The sequence below is a fragment of the Schistocerca serialis genome, unplaced genomic scaffold, assembly GCF_023864345.2.
Source record: "Schistocerca serialis cubense isolate TAMUIC-IGC-003099 unplaced genomic scaffold, iqSchSeri2.2 HiC_scaffold_1467, whole genome shotgun sequence".
In the NCBI taxonomy this organism is placed as follows: Eukaryota; Metazoa; Arthropoda; class Insecta; order Orthoptera; family Acrididae; genus Schistocerca; species Schistocerca serialis.
In genome coordinates, this window is record NW_026047699.1 from 7602 (window position 1) to 27812 (window position 20211).

Here is a 20211-nt window from a genome sequence, read left to right on the forward strand (position 1 = left end):
CGCATTCAGGTAGACTCGGGTGTGCGCACCGTAAAAATGGACCTAAGGAAACACATTCCGTCGTTCATCAACGTATGCGGGCACAGAGGCTTCGTCTCGTACACAGGCCAACCTCAGACGTGTTCCATTTGTCATGCCACGGATCACATGAGGAACGACTGCCCACGAAAACGGCCGGTACAGCTTCCTAGAGAGAATACGTACGCAGGCGCGATGATGAATCTCAACGCAGATTTTCCGTCGCTGAGAACAGCGGACGCTGCCCCGCAGCCACAGGGAGAGGACAGTAACGACAACGAGCCTGCCGCCGCGGGCCCCGCCGCCGCTACAGCCGAGCAGGACACAATGGAGGAGGAGGAGGAGGAGGCCACAGAACCCGCGCCCCAGCCCGCTGCCCCGGCTACCCCCGGCCCCGAGCCGGCCGCCGGGCCAGCACCCGGAAGCGCCGACAAAAGGAAGATTAGCGACGGCAGCTCGGACGAGGCCGAACAGCAAGTACAGCCCAAGACGGCGCGTACACAGAAAACGCTGGCGAAGCAAGCGAGAAAGGAAAAAGAACCAGAACGAGAAATAGAAATGATGGAAACTGAAAAAGCAGAAAATGAAAGTGGTACTCCAGCCACACACGAACAGGCACGCGAGCAGAAGATAAGAGAAAACGTGAACCAACTTAAAAAGATACTGAAATTAAACCAAGAAGATGACGTCGCCGCAACCACCTCCAAGAAGAGGAGCGGAGAAAAAGCCAAGGGGAAACAACGGAACACAGAAGAAGACACAGAAACGACAAACAAAACGGCAAACAAAACAGGAACCAAAAAGGAAAGGAAAAGGCAAAATTCCAGTTCCTCACAGGAGAGGAGGCAAAGCGGGTCAGACCGGCCACAGCTGCAGCACACGGACTCTGACGACAGCTCTGACGGGCAATAGAAATGACTAGACTGGCAAAAAACTCATACCAGATAATCACTTGCAACGTAAATAAAATGACTACAGCAGTAAAGATAGACGCCCTCGCACAGTTCTTAAGACACAGAGCCGCAGACGTAGCGCTTTTGCAAGAAGTGGCATCGACGGCGATAGAACGGATACCGGGGTTCGACATCTACACAAACATAGACCCAGAATCGAGGTGCGGCACCGCGATAATGGTCAGACATGGAATAGAAACTGACGAACCCAAGATGTTATCAAACGGCCGAGGAATTGCGATCCAAATAGAGGGCACGTTAGTTGTGAACGTATATGCACCGTCTGGCACAAACAACAAGAGAGCCAGGAGCAACTTCTTTAATGAAGAAATATGTGAACTTATCCTACACAACAATATCATAATCGGTGGTGACTTCAATTGTGTGACCGCTCAAGAGGATCAGATCCAAGTGGCAAATGTGTGCGCAGAATAACAAGAACTCATTAAACGTTTAAAACTGGAGGATTCGTGGAGAGTGAAAAATCCCGGGCTCACAGAGTTCACATACTTCTACAGAAACGGAAGAAGCAGCCTAGATAGAATTTACGTAAGCAGAGATTTGGCAGACAAAACATCGCGAGTGGAGGTCTGTCCAGTCATGTTTTCCGACCACTCCTGCTACGAGTGCAGCATCCGTTTGCAAACAGGGAAGACGGCGGCGGGAAGAAGCTCCTGGAAGCTTAACACCGACCACCTGCAAGACGTCGCTCTGAGAAAGGAGATAGCAGCCATGTGGCACGAATGCTTGGCGCAGAGAGCAGAGCACAGCACCACAATAGACTGGTGGATTACGCGCACGAAACCAGCGCTGAGAAGACTGCTAATTCGGTTCTGCGCCGAAAAAGCGTTCTGGAGAAGGAACACTGCCGACTTTTATCAACAGTGCCTGAAAGATGCCCTAAATGCGCCGTTAGACGACCAATCTTTCTTGCCTAGGGTGAGGAGGATCAAAGCAAAAATGCTAATGATCAAAAAACAGCAACTGAGGGGAGTAATCACAAGAAGTAAAACGTACGGCGAAGTGGAGGACGAGCCCGCTACCCTGCACCACATCAACAGGGAGAGGGAAAGGGCGGCGAGCAAGACCATTAAGGAACTGTGCGACGGCGAAGGGCGATCACTTAAAACAAAACTAGAAATTAAAAGACACATAGAGACGTACTTCGAACAACTCTTCCAAAAAGAAGAAATAGAACAACGAGCAGTAACAAAAATCCTGCAAAACACAACACGGATGCTAACGGAGGCAGACAGAACAAAACTGACGGAGACCTTCGACGAAGATGAAGTCAGAGCAGTCCTCAAGAGCAGTGCCAAAGGAAGATCACCGGGCACCGACGGCATCCCGACCGAGTTTTACATCGAGTACTGGGACATAATCGGAGGGAAAGTGACGGAGATGGTAAATGAGATCTTAGGCGGAGCAGAGATACCAGCCAAGCTCACGGATGGGACCATCATACTCATACCGAAACAGAAAAAAGCCCGAAGAATAGAAGACTACCGTCCCGTCACGCTCCTGAATGCCGATTATAAATTAATAGCCAAATGCCTCGCAAGCAACTTGAAGACTGCAATGACCAAAACAATAAGTCCGTGGCAGACGTGTGCAGTGCCAGGTAGAAGTATATTTAACGCTACCTCCACCTATAGAGACGTGATAGCACATGCAGCTACCAACAGGAATACAGCAGCAATAATATCCGTAGACTTCAACAAGGCTTTCGATAGGATCGATCACAGCTACTTAATGAAGACGTTAAGAAGACTAGGATTCGGACCAAAATTCAACAGCATCGTCGAGAAACTACTAAAGAATGGCAAATCCAGAATAGCCATAAACGGCTGGACAACAAAATACCTAGCGCTAAACAGGTCAGTGAGGCAAGGCTGCCCCCTGTCAATGGCCCTTTTTGCAGTAGCACTAGACCCGCTATTGAAGAAGATCGCCAATAGCATAGCAGGCTACACGGTGGAAGACAAAACAGTGGCTTGCGTAGCCTACGCAAATGACATGGGAATCTTCATCCAACAACGTGAAGAAATAAAAACGGTGGAAGAAATACTGCACACCTTTGAGGAAGCGTCAGGTGCAAAAATAAACAAAAAGAAAACAGTGCTACTGGCAATTGGGAATAAGCAGATAAATGCAGCGAGTCAGTGGTATGAAGTAGTCGAGAACCACAAAGTACTCGGCATCTTCATGCAGCCTTGCCCACAAAAAATGGCAACATACAACTGGAGGAACGTACTACATGTAATACGAGGCCTCACGAGAGTGCATTGAAACAGGAAACTAACCCTGCATCAAAGAATAGACCTCATAAACACAACGATCCTATCGAAAGCCTACTACCTGACACAGATCCTCCTGACCTTACCCAAAGAAATAGCTAGGGCAATCACGGGAGCCGTATACTACCTCCTGTGGCGAAGAGAAATCTTCAAAGTGGCGCAGGAAACATGCTCGCTACCGATAGAGGAAGGAGGACTCGGTCTTGTGGAATGAAGGACGAAATGTGCGGCGCTTCTACTAAAAAGGACGCTGGAAATCAATGAGAAGAACCCAGAAAGCATCACAGCAGCACTGATAAGAAGAATGAAACCTGCATCTGAAGAACCGCCAATAAACACGAGCCGCATCCCGTATAAGATTTGCCACGTAAGACAATACTACATAGACGAGAGCTATGCATTGACAACCGTGGCAAATCCCAGTCACAGTACAGCGAGGCAAATTTACAGGGCGCTGAGGGGAAGGCCTGCCAGAAACAAAATAGAAAACAAGTTCCCCAATCACAACTGGCCACAGATATGGAAAAACATCACGGAAACCACGCTACCAAAGCACGTGAAGGCGAGCTGGTCCCGAATAGTAAACAGGACGGTAGCAACAAACGAAAAATTAGCCCGGATCAAACAGAGATTCAGATAAATGTGAAGCATGCAACTGTGTCGACACACTAGAGCACCGCCTCGCATGTAAAAACGGGGTCAGCATATGGGAAACGTGCCAGAGAATGGTGGCAAAAATAAATAGAACGGACCAGCGAGCTATAACACCTACAGTCATCACTGCGCCCGACATCAAACCATTTCCCAGGCCGAAAAGACTAGCAACCCTGTGGATCCTCGGCATGACAGGCCACGCCATCGTGACGAAGCGGCAGACGGACCACGTCGACTTCCTGATGGACCTCTGGGAGGAACATAAGGAAGCGCAGCAGCACAGGCGGTACGACGAGAACTTCCAGAACTTCCTCCGGATACCCCTGCAGGCAGCCATCGACGACGTCTTCCCCGGCGGCACGTGACCACCAGCGAGCCTCCCCACAGCACCACAGCAACCTCCAAAGTGAAGTACAGTGATAAAAGTGAAATAGTACAAGTCCAAAAAGAAAGTGAAAGTAGAAGTGCGCCAAAGTGTTTTAAGAAATGCAGCAAGAAGAGAAGTGTTTTATCTGTGTGAACACCCTAGGGTGTAGTGTTTCAGTGCTATAACCTCCCAATCACCACCGGATAACAGGTACATATTAAAGTGTTCCTTCCCTTCCTAGGTGCCACAAAGTCATAAGATGTACTAATAAACTTTGCACTCATCTCTACTTTCACCTTCGTCCTTCAACTGTCAGTTCTGTCTTCCTGGAAATAATGTGTGATGCATGCTTAAACGCTGAATATGTAAGTTAAATGTACATAGCTTGATGTAATCAGTGTCTAAATAACTATGCTCATTTTTGTTTTGTTTGTATGCACATTGCAAGTGAATAACTCTGTGACATCAGAGAAATGCCAGTCGTGTCATTATTTGCCACAACAAACTTGGACATAACCATATAGCAATGAAAATGGACTACGCTCAGTAACGAATATAGGAAAAACTTATCGAAAAGAATGAAAGGAAAATTAGCAAATGGACAGCATGTCTTACAAAATAAATAAGAGTAAAAAATACCATAAACAGATGAACAAAATTAATATGAAAACGTGTAATTCACAACCAAACAGATGATTTATTTGTTGTTTCTTACTTTTTTCTGAAATAAATGTTTTGGTTAAAAAAAAGGTGCTGTTGGCTCGATTTCATTTTTTCATTTCTACGTCGCTACACCTGCCAGCCCTCTTTTCATGCTGCCTTTGCGATGTGACAAAGATGTTTCCACAATGATTTAAAACTGTTGTAATAAGCATAAGGTACGATATTAAGAAACTCAGTTTGAAGAAGAGTGTGCCAAGGAAGATTTACAAAGTGTCTCTGGAAATAACAAAACAGTATGAAACGGCAAAAATGTTCCGGAATACGACAGGGCTTATTGTTTTGGATGCTTTGTCGAACCTCCTGTGTCTTCTGTCCTTGTTTTCGCACCTTTCCATGGCACGCCACAGCGCTGCTCTAGTAGCTCCGAACGGCCGCCCACGGCGTCTCGGACACGCCAGTCAGGCCCGCGCCCGTCTCGCAGATGTTTCTCGTGCTTGTGCCGTCATATGGACCGCGACCCGAGCGGCAGTCGGGGCAAGTCGAGACGGAAGGGGAGGCGACACGACAGGCGAGAATGCGTCGCGCAAATTACGCAAATATCTGGAAGCGCGGTGCGTGTCAGGCAGGTGAGAAAGCTTCCGTCGGTCCAGCAGGACACTGCCACACCCCGCGCAGTCCCCCCCCCTCCCCCCCCCCCCCCCCCCCGGCCCGGCCCGTCCGCGCGCAAGTCCCACAAGATGCGTCGCCCGCGAGTGTCGGAGGCCGCACGTGCCAAACGAATGATGGGCGGAGCAACGAGCAGCTGTGTTGTGCGTCTCACCTTCGTTCGGCAGTCGCCTATGAGACGCCGAGGCGAGCGCGCACTCCGCGCCACCTTCGAGGTGGAAAGACATGCTTTGCGTCAATTGTGCCACGGAAAGCGGCGATTGCGTGTGTTGGGAGAAGAGGCGGTGGTGGTTGTTGGGATGTTTAAGGGGGACTAAACAGCGAAGGTCATCAGTCCCCCATTCCAAAACCAGGCGAGCCGAAAATCTACGGAGCAGATAAAAACCAAAGGGGGAGGAGACGTCCCCCCAGGCGCTAAAAGAACACAAATGCAGCAAGAAACACTACAGACAAGAACAGGGCAGAGGAACACCAGACAGAAAGAAACAGAAGAAAGGACGATGGCCGGAGACTGGTTGACTGACCATGAGAAAAAAAAAAAAGGGAAAGAGTCAACCATCTGACGGCACACCATAACAGCAACAGACACAAGGACAAAAGACACAGAAAGGGAAAGGCGCAGGACCTCCCTAAATCGAACCATAAAAACGACTACTACGGATAAAATGTAAAACATTGTCAGCCATGGAGGCATCGTCGGATAAAACCAAAGCCAAAGTGCCCGGGAGATTAAAAGATTGCCGGAGTGTGCGCAGTTGAGGACACTCCAGCAAAATGTGGCCGACCGTCAGCCGGGACCCACACCGACACAAGGGGGGATCCTCCTGACGCAACAGATGGCCGTGCGTCAGGTATGTATGGCCGATGCGCAGCCGACACAGGACTACCGAGTCCCTGCGAGAAGCCCACAGGGAGGAACGCCACACATCGGTCGTCCCCTTGACAGCCCGCAGTTTATTCGGGGCTGTCATGCCACGCCACTCAGCAGCCCACATCCCAATCAGCTTACGGCGCAACACCATCTGCTGGTCGCGAGCCGTAAGGCCGACCTCCAAAGCCGGGGCGTCGATCGCCCCTTTGGCCAGCCTGTCTACACGTTCGTTCCCTGGGATGCCAACATGACCAGGCGTCCAAACCAAGACTACCGAACGACCAGAACGGGCAATGGCGGAAACAGTCTCCTGAATGGAGGACACCAGAGGAGAGGAGAGGAGAGATAGCAGCGGTCAATGGCCTGAAGGCTGCTCAGGGAGTCACTGCAGATCATGACGGACCTACCTGAGCAGAAACGCATATGCTCAAGAGCGCGAAATATGGCCACCAGCTCTGCAGTAAACATACTGCAGCCAGCCGGCAAGGAGCGCTGCTCAACATGAGCAGCATGAGCAAAAGAGTAGGCAGTGCGACCATCAACCAGGGAACCATCAGTGTAGACAGGCTCACAGCCCGGAAATGATTCGAGGAGCTCAAGAAAACGGCGACGGAGGGCCACAGGCGGAACCGAGTCCTTGGGTCCCTGTGCCAAGTCCAGACGGACGGACGGCCGGGACAAACACCAGGGAGGCATAGGTGCACGGACCCGGAAGGGAGGCGGAAGAGGGAATGAACCCAATTCCGACAGCAGGGACTGAACGCGGACAGCGACGGAAAGCCCAGACCTAGGTCGCCGTTCGGGCAGATGGAGGACCATGGCAGGGAAAAGCAGGCGACGATTGGGATGGCCTGGCGAGCAATGCACGTGGACAGCATAGTCGGCGAGCAGTCGATGGCGGCGAATCCGCAGCGGGGGAACCCCGGCCTCCACCAGTAGACTATCCACGGGGCTCGTACGAAAAGCGCCAGTTGCAAGCCGGACCCTACAGTGGTGTATGTGGTCTAACAACTTCAACACAGAGGGTGATGCAGACCCATAGGCCAGGCTCCCATAATCAAGCCGAGACTGCACAAGGGCTCTGTACAATCGCAGCAGCGTGCAGCGATCCGCACCCCAAGACGTGTGGCTAAGGCAGCGGAGGGCGTTGAGGTGCCGCCAGCATTTTTGCTTCAGCTGAGTAATATGAGGAACCCATGTGAGCCGGGCATCAAACACGAGTCCCAAGAAGCGGCAAGTGTCCACCACTTCAAGCAGGTGGCCATCGAGGTAAAGTTCAGGATGAGGGTGGACCGTCCGAAGCCTGCAGAAGTGCATAACCCGAGTCTTGGCAGCAGAGAACTGAAAACCATGAGTCAGAGCCCATGACGCTGCCTTGCGAACGGCGACTTGCAGCCTGCGTTCGGCGACTCCCGTAGTCGTGGAGCTAAATGAGATGCAGAAGTCGTCGGCATACAAAGAAGGAGACACCGACGACCCCACTGCTGCAGCCAAACCATTAATGGCCACTAAAAATGAGACGCTCAACACCGAGCCCTGCGGGACTCCATTTTCCTGTATATAAGAGGAACTAGAGGTGGCACCGACTTGCACCCAGAAAGAGCGGCGCAATAAAAAGCTTTGAAGAAAAGCCGGGAGCCGACCACGAAGACCCCACCCATGCAACGTGGTGAGGATGTGATGCCTCCATGTGGTGTCATACGCCTTCCGCAGATCGAAAAATACAGCAACAAGATGCTGACGTCGGGCAAAAGCCGTACGGACAGCAGATTCCAGCCGCACCAAATTGTCCACTGCAGACCGGCCCCGACGGAAGCCACCCTGGGATGGAGCGAGGAGACCGCGCGACTCAACGACCCAACACAAACGCCGCCCCACCATACGTTCGAGCAATTTGCACAAAACGTTGGTGAGGGTAATGGGACGATAGCTGTCCACCGCCAGTGGGTCCGCACTGGGCTTCACGATGGGGACAATAAGACCCTCTCGCCATTGCGACGGGAACACGCCCTCGCTCCAAATGCGGTTAAAGATGGTGAGGATGTGTCTCTGGCAGTCCCTGGAGAGATGCTTCAGCATCTGCGCGTGGATGCAGTCCGGTCCTGGTGCTGTATCAGGGCAATCGGCGAGGGCAGCGAGGAATTCCCTATCGCTGAAAGGAGCATTGTATGTTTCATAATGACGCATGTGGAATGAGAACGGCGTCCGCTCGGCTCGCTCATTTAGAGAGCGAAAGGCGGGGGGATAGGATGCAGTCGCAGAGCTCTGAGCAAAGTGCGCGGCTAGCCGTTCAGCAATGGCGGCAGCGTCCGTGCAGACAGCGCCGTCCAAGGAGATCCCAGTGACACCTATGGGGGTCTGGTGTCCATAAATCCGCCGGATCCGGGACCACACGAGCGAGGAGGAGACACAGGAGCCCAGGGAGGAGACGTACCTCTCCCAGCACTCCTGCTTACGCCGTGCAAGAAGACGACGGGCGAAGGCACGGAGCCTCTTAAAGGCGATGAGGGCCTCCAGAGACGGGTGCCGCCTATGATGCTGGAGAGCCCGCCTACGGTCGCGAATAGCCTCAGCAATCTCCGGCGACCACCAGGGGACAGCCTTCCTCCGAGGGAGGCCAGAAGAACGGGGGATGGTAGCCTTGGCCGCTGAAATGATGGACGTGGTTAAAACACGGACCACCTCGTCAATGTCACCCTGTGGGGGAGACTCAATGGTTGCAGCGGAAGTAAAAGCCTGCCAGTCAGCCCTATGGAGAGCCCAGCGGGGCAGGCGCCCAGAAGTATGGCACCGTGGCAGTGACAAATATATGGGAAAATGGTCACTACCACACAGGTCAGGATGCACTCGCCAGTGGAGGGATGGGACAAGTCCAGGGCTGCAAATAGAGAGATCGATGGCCGAGAACGAGCCATGGGCCACACTGAAATGCGTGGGAGCACCGGTGTTCAAGAGGCTAAGGTCAAGCTGAGCCAACACATGCTCCACGGCCCGACCGCGGTCATCGGAGACAGGCCCACCCCATAGAGGGTTGTGGGCATTGAAATCGCCCAGCAGCAAAAAAGGTGGCGGCAGTTGGTTTATCAGAGCAGCCAGGACATGCTGCGCGACAGCACCATCAGGTGGAAGGTAAATACTGCAGACGGTAATAGCCTGTGGCGTCCACACCCTAACAGCGACAGCCTCTAAAGCCGTTTGTAGAGGTACAGACTCGCTGTGAAGAGAGTTAAGGACATATATGCAGACGCCACCAGACACCCTTGCATAAGCTGCCCGGTTCTTAAAATAACCCCGATAGCCACGGAGGGCAGGTGTTCGCATTGCTGGAAACCAAGGTTCCTGCAGAGCAATGCAAAGGAAAGGATGACGGCTGATAAGGTGGCGGAGCTCAGCTAGATGGTGGAAGAAACCGCTGCAGTTCCACTGGAGGATGGTATTAGCCATGGATGGGAAAGGCGTGAAGGGACTGGGGAGGCAGATTACGCCTCCGGGGCCCCTGCTGCTACTGAGTCACCACCTGGACAACAGCTATCTATTGCAGCCGAGGGACTGGCGAGATCCATGTCCTCAGCGGACGCCAGAATCTCCACCTCATCCTCAGATGCAGAGCTTGTAGGAAGCGGTGGAATGGGTGCCACCACAATGTCGGTAGGCTTGGGGAGTTTCTTCTTCTTCTGCTTCTCGCGCTGCGCCTTGGGTGGTTCAGGCTGGGAGGGCGTCACCGGGTCAGTCTCAGGGACAGACGATGACCGTGTGTCCCGACGACCAGGGACTGGCGGTTGTTAGAGCCACTTGCGGCTGTCGGCTTTGGAACCGGTCGGAACGTGCGAAGGGAGGTTTCCAAGGGACCCCATCCTTGCGAGAGTAGCCAAAGAAGTCTTACGCTTCTCCGGCTGGGAAGGGGGGACTGATGTCCCCGATGGTTGGGGGGGTGTTGCTCCTGAAGTAGATGGAGCAGGAGCAACAGGAGGTTTAGTGCCCCCCACCATCAAGGGGGCAGGTGTGGGACTTCGACTGAGAGCTGACTGGAGCGGATGGAAGTGTAGAAGGAGTGACAGTTGCGGCATAAGAAGCTGTCATGCGCACTGGATGAAGCCGATCATATTTCCGCTTCGCCTCAGTGTACGTCAGGCGGTCGAGAGTCTTGATTTCCATGATCTTCCGCTCCTTCTGCAGAATCGGACAGTCTGGCGAGCAAGGCGGATGGTGCGCACCACAGTTCACACAGATTGGAGGCGGCGCACAGGGATGATCAGGATGGGAACGTCGACCGCAATCGCGACAGACGAGGTCGGAAGCACAGCGTGAAGACATGTGGCCAAACTTCCAACACTTGAAGCACCGCATCGGGGGAGGGATATACGGCTTGACATCACAACGGTACACCATCACCTTGACCTTCTCAGGTAACGTGTCACCCTCGAAGGCCAAGATGAAGGCACCGGTGGCAACTTGACGATCCCTCGGACCCCGGTGGACGCGCCGGACGAAATGGACGCCTCGGCGCTCCAAGTTGGCGCGCAGCTCGTCGTCGGACTGTAAAAGGAGATCCCTGTGAAAGATAATGCCCTGGACCATGTTCAGACTTTTATGGGGCGTGATAGTGACGGAGACATCCCCCAGCTTAGTACAAGCGAGCAAGGCCCGCGACTGGGCGGAGGATGCCGTTTTTATCAACACCGATCCGGACCGCATCTTGGACAAGCCCTCCACCTCCCCAAACTTGTCCTCTAAATGCTCTACAAAGAACCGAGGCTTCACGGACATAAAAGACTTCCCGTCAGCTCTGGTACAGACGAGATACCGGGGCGAGTATCGTTCGCTCTCATTCATAGCCCTTCGTTCCTCCCATGGTGAGGCCAGGGAGGGGAACGATTTGGGGTCATACACATTAGCCTTGAATTGAGCCTTGGAACGCTTAGAGACTGCTGACGGCTGGCCGCCAGCGAGAGATGATGTACCACGCTTCATTGCGGGTCATCCGCCCTGATGCCACCTACTCCGACCAAGGGCCCTCCCCACGGGCGCCACCCAGCCACAGCAAAGGCCACCTGGCAGGATGCCCATTGCCGGGAGTCCTGATGCCCCAGGGAGATGGGCAACTACTCCTTGGCATACGTGGGGAGTGAACGGCGCAGGCATCAGTAGAGCGATCCCCGTGTTGTCAGGGGGCTACAACCAAGAGGGTACATGGCGGCCCCACCACAACGGACTGGCTACCGTGCTGGATCTTAGGTGCAAAAATGGCAGAGTGCAGCGTGGTAATCGCCCAAGAGATCGAAAACGAGCGAGACACCATTGCAACGACGAGAAAGACGGCTAAAGGTCTAATTGCACGAAGGATACAGTGCACCATGTAAGGCGCCCTTCCCCAATTGGCTCGCTCTTCGGAATAATTTAGATAGATGGAGGTCAAACCCGAGAGGGGACCATCACATAAGGCCGAAACGTTTGAGACTCCTTTTAGTCGCCTCTTACGACAGGCAGGAATACCGCGGGCCTATTCTTACCCCCGAACCCGCAGGGGGGTTTGAAGAGGCGAATGCCCTTTCTGTGGCGCGGCTACAGTATAAGGTGCACGGCTAGCGGCCGCTCTGTTGGCATCGCCGCGTTGCGTTCAGCTGTCGAGTTTCTCGTTTTCGCGCGTCTTTTGCGTAGTTGTTAAGTAACGGTTTGGAAATGGAAAACGTAAACAGATCGAACACATTGAACGTTATTTTCGACAAAGAAGCTGTACGCCCTACGGCATACGAAGCTCACGACTGGATTATTGACGAACTCGGTCTTACCGAAACGTACGGAGTCCAGTGGGACTTTATTACCGGAACCCTCTTCATGAAATTCAATGATGCGGAAATGTGCGAAAAAATCGTAAATGAAAACGGTGGAAAACGGTGGAAAACGCAAGTTTAAATATCGTGACGGAAGCGTTTGCGACGTGACCGTGTGCCACGCGGGTTACGGTATTCGTCAAGTTCGTATTTTCAATCTTCCCTTTGAAATACCCACGCAAACGATCGCTCGTGGTCTCATGCCGTATGGGTATGTGCTTTCAGTGACGAATGAGAAATGGGGTAGTGGTTTCCGCCTACAAGTATACAATGGAGTAAGAAGTGTTCTTATTGAACTGAAACAGCACATCCCGTCCTTTCTTGTCATAGGCGGTTACAGGGCCTTTATATCGTACAATGGACAGCCACAGACGTGCTCGTACTGCAATGCAACCGATCATTTTCGACAAAATTGTCCGAACAGACGTCGCCCTGTGCAGCTCCCGCTCGGCGGTGATAGCGCACAAACGCAGAAAAATTCGTATGCGTCTGTGGCGTTGGGTGTTGCTCCGATTCGGCCCTCGTCACTCCCTGTGACAGAGGCTGCGTGCGAATCGTCTGCGACCCCAGCGAACACGGACAATGTCATGGACGTAACAGAAACTGATGAAAAAGCCGTCATTGCAGAAAATTCTCTCGGCAATAATGCGACAAACGTTACGGTTGTGGCTGACGTTCACCCAGAGCCGCCAAAAAGTGACGATACTGAATCAGATATTTTTCCGACCAACACGCAAAATTCAGAGAGTGGACGCAGCCCTGCTGCTGTCTCCTGAGAAAAGCGTGTTTCACGTAAAGACAGACCCCAGTCCATCCCCGAGCAGGAGATCGATGAGCCATTCACCGAATAAATCTTCGAAAAGGAAACATCGACGCGGCCGTGGAAACGCAAATTCGGATGTAAGTTCTAAATCCGATCAACAATGCCCTATGACAGTCGTCCCTGTTGCGTCGCCTGAAACAGATGTCGAACAGTTGCCTCGCGCCGGCGTTCTGCTTGTAAGGGAATTTCTAAATAAGGAAGAGAAAGAGTTACGAGCGGTTGTACGCTGATTTGAGGCTTTATTATCAGCGCCAATTAAAAGAAAAGCAGACGAAATGCACGAGTGTCGTGCTCGGCACACAGCCCACGTCCCGACGGACGACATTCGTGCCGTCCATGCCATGCAAATCGATTCGCCACATATGCACGTACCGATGGAAGCCAACAATGATCCTCCCCGCTCAGATCAACAACGCAGTACTGTTTGGTCCGAAGATGTTTGAGTATAAACTCGGTTGAAAATTAGTTGCAATACTCGTCACATAACAAAACAAACCATTCGCAGAATGAAATTGTCTCCATTTATATCGCGTATCCCTTAGTTAATAATTCTCTGTTTCTTTCTCCACTTCCAATGCCAGTCTGTTATACGCAAATAAAAGATTTATCTATTCTTACCTTAAATATAAACGGGATTTCTGCAGTTCACAAAATTTTATCTCTAGTCGACTTTGTACATTACAGTCGTTTTGACGTAATATTCCTTCAGGAAGTTACCGCAAACATCCTCAATAACATAAATGGATATGTTGTTATTTACAACATTAACAATAATATAAAATGCGGTACCGCGATTTTATACAAAAATCGCCTAGAGCCAGACAATGTCCAAACGTTGCCAAGCGGACGCGCAATTGCGCGCAATGTACAAAGCATGAGATTTATCAATATTTACGCCCCCTCAGGGACAGATAATAGACGAATGCGCGCAGCATTTTTCAGTCACGAGATAGTTCCCTTGTTTGATACCACACGTCCAATAATTCTCGGTGGCGATTTTAACTGTGTAACAGACCCATCCGACCAGCACCCTACGGCCACTATGTGTCCTGAATTAGTGAAACTGTTGACCGCCAAAGATCTGCGAGACACGTGGCGTCTCTTCCACCCACACACAACGCAGTATACGCACATATACAATAGTGGAGCAAGCAGAATAGACCGCATATACGTCTCTCAACAGATTACAAACAATCTAAATAGCGTAGACATCATCCCTGTCGCGTTTAGCGACCATTGCGGTTATGTTACTGCCATCCACCTACAGCGTACAAATGAAACACCTACTCCCAGGTTGTGGAAGCTTAATACGAAACATCTTGCCGCGACAGACTTCCGCTCGAAAATGCAATCTGTATGGCAGCTTTGCCTGCAGAAAGAGAAAAACTACAGCTCAGCACTAGAGTGGAGGACTTTCTACGCAAAGCCGCAAATTAGGATGCTTGCTCAATGTTATAGCCAGGAGGTATCCTTCTGGACGCAGCGCACAACAGAATTTTACCAACAATGCCTCAAAGACGCGTTAAACGCCCCCGTAGGACCAAATGAAAATCTCCGCCTCCGCTTAAATCGTATTAAAGCAAAGAGTCTCCGTATACATAACGAAAAGGCAAAAGGAATTTTGGTCCGAAGTCGCGCCTTGTGCGCTCTGGACGACGAAGAACCGTCATCCTATCATCTCGCGCGCGAAAAAACACGGGCAAGGCGTAAACACGTAGAATCGATAACGACTGCGTCAGGCGAGCGCCTTACGCGGAAAACAGACATTCTCCAACATATTACAGCCCACTACACGGACTTATTTCGAGACGTTGCGACAGACGACGTAGCGCTAAATTATTTGTTATGCGACCTGCAGACTGACATTTGGAACGCGGACCGAGAACAGTTGATAGCAGAGATGACAGTACAGAACACAAAACCTATTGTACAATCGTGCTCTAAAGGAAAGTCGCCGGGACCTGATGGCCTGCCAACCGAATTCTATCAGGTCTACTGGGACATCTTTGGGCAAAAACTCACCGACATAGTAAATGAAGTAATTCGTGGCACCGATATTCCCGCAAAATTTCTGGAAGGTCGAGTTGTGCTCGTCCCAAAAACGCAACATACATGTCGTGTCCAAGATTTCCGGCCCATCACGTTACTCAATACTGACTACAAAATAGTTGCAAGGTGCCTTGCAGCGAAGATGAAGCCAGTCATGAACAAAGCTATCAGCTCCTACCAAACGTGCAGAGTAACACACCACAATATTTTCCACGCAGCGGCCTTATACCGAGACATAGTAGCTCACACGGCAGTCCATAAGTTATCGACAGCTATTCTATCCATTGACTTTGCGAGCGCTTTCGATCGCATAAGCCACAAATACTTGCTACAGGTCATGACAAAAATGGGATTCGGCCGAATATTTATCAGAATTATCCAAAATATTCTCACGGCAGAAAGATCAATTGTCACATTAAATGGAGGGCAAACTAAACCGATCCCTATTTGCCGCTCTGTCATGCAAGGATGTCCGCTGTCAATGTTCTTATTCGTGATTGCCATAGACCCGCTTCTCAGAACAATAGGCAGGACGTCAAAAGGTGTACAAATACACAATGCTTCCATTAAATGTGCGGCATACCCAGATGACGTAGGCGCTTTCATTGACCACACAGCAGACATAGACTCGATACGCGCCTCCCTTCACCAGTATGAACGTGCGTCTGGAGCAGCGATAAATACCTTTAAATCTATTCTACTTCCACTGGGTCTGCTAGCCACCGATATTGTCCGCCCATGGTACAGAGTCTTGAGTGTGTGTGTGTGTGTGTGTGTGTGTGTGGGGTTTGAGGTTTTCGGGCGCTAAACAGCGTGGTCATCAGCGCCCAAACGCATAGAAACAGGAACACATGCGGAGAAGGGACGAAGACGGACAGCGAACAAGGAGAACGGTTAAAAGGTACAGGCCTGAGGCAGTTACAAATCCTCACATACAGAGGCAAAACAAGAGGAGAAGAAACGCACTAAAAAAGGAAAGGAAACACAAGGAAAAGAGAACAGAAATCGAAGTGAAACAAGTAGGTAATCGTGACTGGCGGACCTCTTACGTAAAGCCTGGGTGAACCAGTCACCCAGCAGCACATTAAAATCCTCTCCCTAAAATCCGAGGCAACAAATTGGACAGGACACAAAACCGTAAGACCTTATTCACAGTCGTTGCGTCGTCTTGCAAAATAGAGGGCAAATCCGGTGGCAAGGAAACCACCGCCCTCTGGTCAGAGAATAAAGGACAGTCAAGTAAAATGTGGCGGACAGTTATCTGGACGCCACAAGCACTGCAGATTGGGGGGTCCTCCCGCCGGAGTAAAAAACCGTGCGTTAAGGGACTGTGCCCGATGCGGAGGCGGGTGAGGAGAACCTCATCCCGCTTGCATGACTGGTAGGACGTACGCCATGGCCGCGTGGTGGCCTTGACCAGACGCAGCTTATTTTCACCGACTGCTAGCCACTCCTCTTCCCATTGACGCATAACACGAGAACGCAAAAGGGAGGTAACAGCATGGAGGGGGGGCAGCACATTCAACAACGTGAGGGAGGGAACATGCATCTTTGGCAGCCACATCCGCCAGTTCGTTTCCCCTAATACCCACGTGCCCCGGCACCCAGCAGAAAGAAACCTCCTTCCCCTGCCGTTGCAGGTGGAGTAGGGCATCGTGGATGTTCTGGACGACCGTATCCGCTGTGTACAAGTGTTGCATGGTCTGAAGGGCACTCAGAACAGATGAGGAACTTACGACGGGGAACACATCTCATCTGCTCCAATGCCCGCAAGATCGCAAACAATTCGGCATCAAAGATGGTAAACGCTGCAGGAAGCCGTAACTTGACGCTTCGATCAGGGAAAACAACAGCACAACCTACAGAGTCCCCCTGTTTAGAGCCATCCGTAAATACTGGTACATGGTCGGCATGCTGGCTTAAAATATCGTAAAATAAGGAGGTAAAAACAAACGCAGGAGTGCAGCTCCTGCGGTACTCTGACAAGTCTAAAAGGACGCCGGGCCTCTGGAGCAACGAGGGAGGCAGGCGGGTAAAACCCTGGAGTTGGGGTGTCACACGCTCCACACCAAGGGACTCAAGCAAATGCTTGGCACGAATCCCAAATGGTCTCGTTGCCCTTGGACGACTGGAAAAGAGACGTTTCATAGGCGGTCGGGCAACAGTAGGGTATGCAGGGGAGGGAGGAAAGGCAAGGAATTGACACACTCGTCGCAGCATGAGGAGTTTCCGCCGGATGGCGAGCGGCGGTTCCCCTGCCACAGCACACAGGCTGGGGACGGGACTGGTACGGAAGGCACCAGTAGCCAGCCTGATACCCTCATGGTGTACTGCGTCAAGAATCTTCAGATACGAAGGCCTCGCTGACCCATACACAGTGCATCCATAGTCAAGACGCGACCGAACGAAAGCCCTATAAAACTGCAGCAGACGCGCCCGATCTGCTCCCCAGGACCGATGGCTCAAACACTTCAAAATATTCAGCGCCTTCAGGGCCCGCACCTTGAGGTCTTTAAGGTGCGGCAACCACGACAACTTGGAATCAAAAGTGAGGCCCAAGAACCTCACAGTGTCTCTAAAAGGAAGAATGGTGCCCCTCAGACGCAATTCAGGGGAGGTAAAAGCACGTCGAGAACGATTAAAATGAACACACACACATTTGTCTGCAGAAAAGGTAAAACCCGTCTTCGCAGTCCATGCCTCTAATCGCTTTATCGTAAGCTGCAGCTGCCGACTAGCAGTGACAAGAGTGGAGGAAGAACAGAAAACAGCAAAATCGTCCACAAACAAGGAGCACTGGGCAGGACTCCGGATAGTGGACGTGATACTGTTAATGGCGACGGCAAAGAGGGTGACACTTAAAACGCTTCCCTGAGGAACACCATTCTCCTGCACGTACAAATCAGATAGCACATTACCAACCCGATATCGAAAGAGGCGGCGGGAAAGAAAGGACCGAATGAAGATGGGGAGATGGCCACGAAAGCCCCACTGATGGAGTTGATTGAGGATAAGGCGGCGTCAAGTAGTGTCATACGCCTTATTAATGTCAAAGAATACACCTAGACAATGCTGGTTACGTAAGAAGGCCTGCTGGATGGCCGCCTCAAGCAGGGTCAAGTTGTCTATAGTCGAACGACATCTCCGAAAGCCACACTGAGAGTGGCTAAGGAGCTGCCTGGTCTCGAGCAGCCAAACCAGGCGACGGTTGACCATGCGTTCCAATGTCTTCCCGACACAGCTCGTCAAGGCAATACTCCGATAACCACTGGGGTGCATTCGGGCCTTTCCCGGTTTGAGGAGGGGAACCAAAATCGCCTCCCTCCACGAGTCAGGGAACGTGCCGGATGACCATATCATATTAAAACAATTCAGGAGTACTTGCTTGGATGGCAGCAACAAGTGCTGCAGCATGCCGTACAGGATTTGATCATCACCTGGCGCAGTATCATGAGCCACAGACAGCGCCGAATCCAGTTCCCACATTGTGAAGGGGCAATTGTAGGATTCAGAATTTGGAGACCGGAAGTCCAAGTGATCCCTCTCGATGGCAGTGCGGTAGCGGCAGAAATCTGGATCACAGTTAATAGTGGCAGTAGATTCGGCAAAATGCATGGCCAGTGTCTGGGCAATGTCTCTCGGCGCTGTGAGTAGACTACCCTGATGCAGCAATGCCGTGACAGGTAGTTGGCTGCGTTTCCCGGAGATCCTCCTGATGGCTTCCCACACTTTTGTAGAACTAGTGGAGCGGGAGATGGAGTTCAGGAACGATTGCCATGACCGTCGTTTGCTCTCTTTAATCACTCGCCGCGCCTTGGCCCTTGCCACCCGAAAGGCCGCAAGATTGTCAGCTGAGGGATGGCACTTGAAGCGGCGCAGAGCTGCACGGCGGGCTCGGATGGCTGAGCGGCACTCAGTGGTCCACCAAGGGACAAGGCGCCTCTTGGGATGACTTGAGGACCGTGGGATCGACAATTCAGCAGCATGGGAGATTACAGCTGTAACATGGTCGACCCATTCGTGGACGCTGGCACGGTGTTCCAAAACAGCTAAATCGCTGAAAAGTGTCCAGTCAGCTCTGCAGAGGTTCCACCTGGGCGGCACTGGTAATGCCACAGTCTCATCCAGGAGGCGAATCCAAAGGGGGAAGTGGTCACTAGAATGGAGGTCAGTGGCAACCTCCCACAGAGCAGAATCCGCGAGTGCTGGAGAGCAAAAGGAAAGGTCAATAGCTGACGACGACCCAGAAGCAGTACAAAAATGAGTGGGAGCACCAGAGTTGAGGATGCACAGTTCTTCGGATGCCATGAGGCTTTCCAGAATGCGACCCCTGGGGCAAGTAGTCGTAGAGCCCCATAAGACATTATGAGCATTGAAGTCCCCCAGAAGGAGAAATGGGCGGGGGAGTTGGGTAATAAGGTCTGTGAGAGCCTCAGAGTCTATGGCGTCCTGAGGTGGTAAGTAAACGGAACAGATGTGAGCCTCTGCCCCACAAGAAGGTCAACTGCAACTGCTTGCAAGTCCGTAACGAGAGGGAGCTCAGATGAGTGGTGCATGTCATGGACAAAAACTGCAACACCACCCTTTGCCCTTTCCCCCATCAGATCATCTTTTCGATACACGGTATAGCCCCGTAAAGAAGGAGCATCAGTGGCCCGGAAATGTGTCTCTTGGAGACATAAGCACAAGGGGTGCTCTCGTACAAGGAGTTGTAATTCGGCCACATGCGTCCTGAACCCATTCAGGTTCCACTGTAATATGGGAGCCAGTGATCAGGGTGGCTGAATTTTCACCCTGCCCCTGTGCTTTGGAGGAGAGCTCGTACTGGCCGGAGATTTATTCCTGGGGCGAGAAGATCGCCCCCGGTCGACATCAATGTCCATCAGCTCCGAAGGCGACCCAAGGGAGATGTCAGATAGTACGATGGCATCGTCATCGGACTGACCCTGACTAGTCTCCTCAGGTGGCAAAACCTTCACCTTCGGCGTCTTCGTCTTGGGGGGCTTAGAATGCAGAACC

General features: G+C 51.8%; 1 protein-coding gene across 1 annotated transcript; it reads left to right on the top strand.

Moving 5' to 3' along the window:
* Positions 1 to 213: 213 nt before the first annotated feature.
* On the top strand, positions 214 to 930 carry LOC126443358 (brain acid soluble protein 1-like). Its single transcript, XM_050090949.1, has one exon. It carries the CDS (start codon positions 214 to 216, stop codon positions 928 to 930), a length of 717 nt encoding a protein of 238 aa, XP_049946906.1.
* Positions 931 to 20211: the final 19281 nt, after the last annotated feature.

Bases quoted from the DNA above. Each gene is read 5' to 3' on its own strand.
- LOC126443358 (XM_050090949.1), top strand. From the start codon at position 214: ATGATGAATCTCAACGCAGATTTTCCGTCGCTGAGAACAGCGGACGCT.